Consider the following 3,071-nt stretch of genomic DNA (forward strand, 5'->3'; position numbering starts at 1 on the left):
TCAGTTAGCACTGAGACACTGCCACTAGCTGGAAGCTAATCAGTTAGCACTGAGACACTGCCACTAGCTGGAAGCTAATCAGTTAGCACTGAGACGCTGCTGCTCGCTGGAAGCTAATCAGTTAGCACTGAGAAAAGTTAGGACACCCCCTGTGGCTGTTTGATTGTTTGATTTGAGCAAATTTTCATTTTAACAAATTTGAAATGGAGGAAAATGCGTAAACATGTCAAGCAATAAGGAGAGTTTGAGGCGGAGTTCTCTGACATGAAGGCCAGATGGAGGATGGTCCCAGACAAGCAGAGACCAGATGGGCTCAGCCGGTCCAAGAAAAGATCCTCACACCAACTAAGCATGGAGGTGGAGGTGTCATGGATTGGGGACTCTCTTCTGTGCTTTAGCTACCGACATGGGGTGTCCTGACCTTTGACCTGACTTCATGATGTGTGAGTCAGAGTACCGTCTGTGGGTAAGACAAGGGGCGGAGTCGGTCGTAGTCCTCCTGTCCGGCCGTGTCCCAGAGGCCCAGGTTCACCGGTTTGCCATCCACCATGACATTGGCAGAGTAGTTATCGAAGCTGGAGGAGACAGGATGGACAGTGAGACGGATCCAAAGCGGTTAAGAACAGAACCCAGCTTCCACTCACAGGGTTAGCAGAACCAAATGGACCTGGGAGTTTGTTAAAGAAGACAAAATGATTCTGGTCCAATACCAGGGAGACAATCCTGGTCCAGTTCTGAGAAACCAAGGTTTGACAGGAGAAGGACCAGAACCGCCTATTGGGCCTCAACACCCCAAGGTTCCTACAAGCAGGAGCAGTTTGACCAAAAGGGTTAAGATGAAGTTCTGCTGGTTAGAACTTTGTTGTGTTTGTTAAGCTGGTAATGATCAGATCAAAGGAATCAGGTTTTCAGCACCACCAGAGATGAAGAGTCGGTACCACCTCCAGCTGGTAACGACTCTCCCAGGCTGCCATTAAACTGGAATAAACTGTTTCTGCTCCAGTTCGATCAGTGGGACTCATGGTGGAGGGGTCCATTGGTGTGTGCAGGGTTCTGCAAGGTTCTGCAGGGTTCAGGAAGTGTGTGTGTCTCACTTACACAGTGGGGATGTATTCTCCAGGGAAGGCGTTGGTGGTGTAGCTGATCAGCAGACAGGTCTTCCCCACAGCCCTGAAGAGAAAGCAGACAATGACAGTCATGTGATTTAGACCGAATCAGAACACGCCTGGAGGGGCCAGCCCTCCCCTTTAGTGGGCGGGGACTAAAATCCATACAACTGATGATGACGACTGGACCCAGCGACCTGACCCAGTTAGTGGCTGGAGGGGCCGTATATAGCTGGGGCCCAGTTTTGGTCACTGACCCAATCCAACCATGTTGGAGATACGAACCAGACCTGAAGCGGACTCTGTGAGGTTGTTCTAAAGGTCCACATTATGACCCAGAACCAGCAGCTCTGCTTGGATCATGGCCGTTACTGACCCGGGCTCAGACAAGATCCGATCCGCTGGTTTGATGGGAGCCGAGGTTCTGGGAGAACTATATTTGGGTCTAGGGGCTGCAGAGCCCCTAGAACCGGACTTCTCACCACAGAACCCAATGAGAGCTGAAGCACGGCGGCTCAGGTGTCATGATATGGGGAGGGAGATTGGCTAAAATGATCAAGCAGCGACAGCACAGTGGTTCTGTGGCACCGACCCGGTATTGGACTTCTAGAACCAACAGATGGTCCACAGGACAGGAACCTTTCTACTGGTCACATCTCTGCGGTTCGTCCGGACCATCTAGAAGGTCCTGATGGATCCAGATGATCCAGCTTTCAGGGACCCTGAGCCTCAGCAGGTCCCTAATGGAGCAGGTTGATCCAGCAGATCCAGAACTCTGGTACCAGCAATACTGAAGGTACCGGGTCACTCATCTAGAAACCATCTTAGAAACGCTTATATCCATCTGTCTTCTCTCACATCTGGACCAGAAACCCAAAGAGCTGAACATCCAGAACCAGCTCGGTCCAGAACCAGCTCGGTGCCATCATAACCAACCTGGGTTTGAGCTCTCTGCTGGTTAGAGATGACATGGACCAGTAGCTTACTGGTTCCATCCCAGTACCAGTATAAAGCCCAGCCAGAGAGGTTCTGGTCAGGGGTCCATGGTCTGGATGGGTCTCTGGGTTCTGGATCTCCTCAGTCTGTATCAAACCAACATCCAATCTACTTTTTTTTTGACAGCCAGATGACAGCATCCGGCCTGGTTCGGTCAACCGACACCATCAGAACCGCCAAGGTTCTGGACGCGTCCCGCTACAATAGCTGGGCCTGTCTGCATTCCTCCGCCTGCATCAGCGCTTCATCCAGGGGCCTCCGGCCGCCGCTCAGCCTCGCTCTGTGCCCCGCAGAGCGAAACCGAACCGAACCTTAAAAGAAGGAACCGGACCCTGGAACCCAGGCCCCGCAGCATCCCCCCCCACACCCTCCCTCCATCGCATCACATGAGCCCATCATCATCATCATCATCCTCATCTTCATCAGAACCAGCGCCCTTACCCGTCTCCGACCACCACACATTTTATGGCCTGCATTTGGACTGGAGCTGGACGCGATCAGGAAGCGGTGCTGCTGGGATGAACGATCCGACAGTCCGCGCTCAGGGATCGGATGAGAGCCGCGGGTTCGTCCGCCTGAAGCCGCAGTGAAAGAGGTCGATGACGAACACTTCCGACTTCCTCCGAAAACAGCCGAGTGCTGTTAAAGGGCCAGCGCGAGAGGCTCTGAGGATGACGTCACACCCAGCCTATTGGGTCCCAGTGGGATCTGGGGCTGCTGGTCAGACTGGAGCAGAAACTGGTTCAAAGCTGGATCCAACCGACTGCTGTCCATCCGTCTGTCTGTCTGTCCTTTCTGTCCATCCGTTCCTCTGTCTGTCCCTCTGTCTGTCCATCCATCTCTCTGTCTGTCTGTCTGTCCCTCTGTCTGTCCATCCCTCCCTCTGTCCGTCCATCCGTCTGTCTGTCTGTCCCTCTGTCTTTCTGTCCTCCCAGAGGGACGGCTTTAAAACAAACTGGAAAACAGGAA

General features: G+C 53.0%; 1 protein-coding gene across 2 annotated transcripts in view; it reads right to left on the bottom strand.

The window, feature by feature from the left end:
• Window positions 1-2,738, bottom strand: part of LOC107087645 (ras-related C3 botulinum toxin substrate 3) — an 8,175-nt gene extending 5,437 nt beyond the window's left edge. For both annotated transcript variants that reach the window (XM_015379326.1, XM_015379327.1), the window contains exons 1-3: window positions 2,544-2,738; window positions 1,099-1,170; window positions 458-575 (exon numbers count right to left, since the gene is read on the bottom strand). In XM_015379326.1, the coding sequence (XP_015234812.1) occupies window positions 458-575; window positions 1,099-1,170; window positions 2,544-2,578 (225 nt within the window). In that variant the 5' untranslated portion in view covers window positions 2,579-2,738. The remainder of the gene's footprint in view (window positions 1-457; window positions 576-1,098; window positions 1,171-2,543) is intronic.
• Window positions 2,739-3,071: the final 333 nt, after the last annotated feature.

Source organism: Cyprinodon variegatus, unplaced genomic scaffold (assembly GCF_000732505.1).
Source record: "Cyprinodon variegatus isolate N-32 unplaced genomic scaffold, C_variegatus-1.0 Scaffold189, whole genome shotgun sequence".
Lineage (NCBI taxonomy): Eukaryota > Metazoa > Chordata > Actinopteri > Cyprinodontiformes > Cyprinodontidae > Cyprinodon > Cyprinodon variegatus.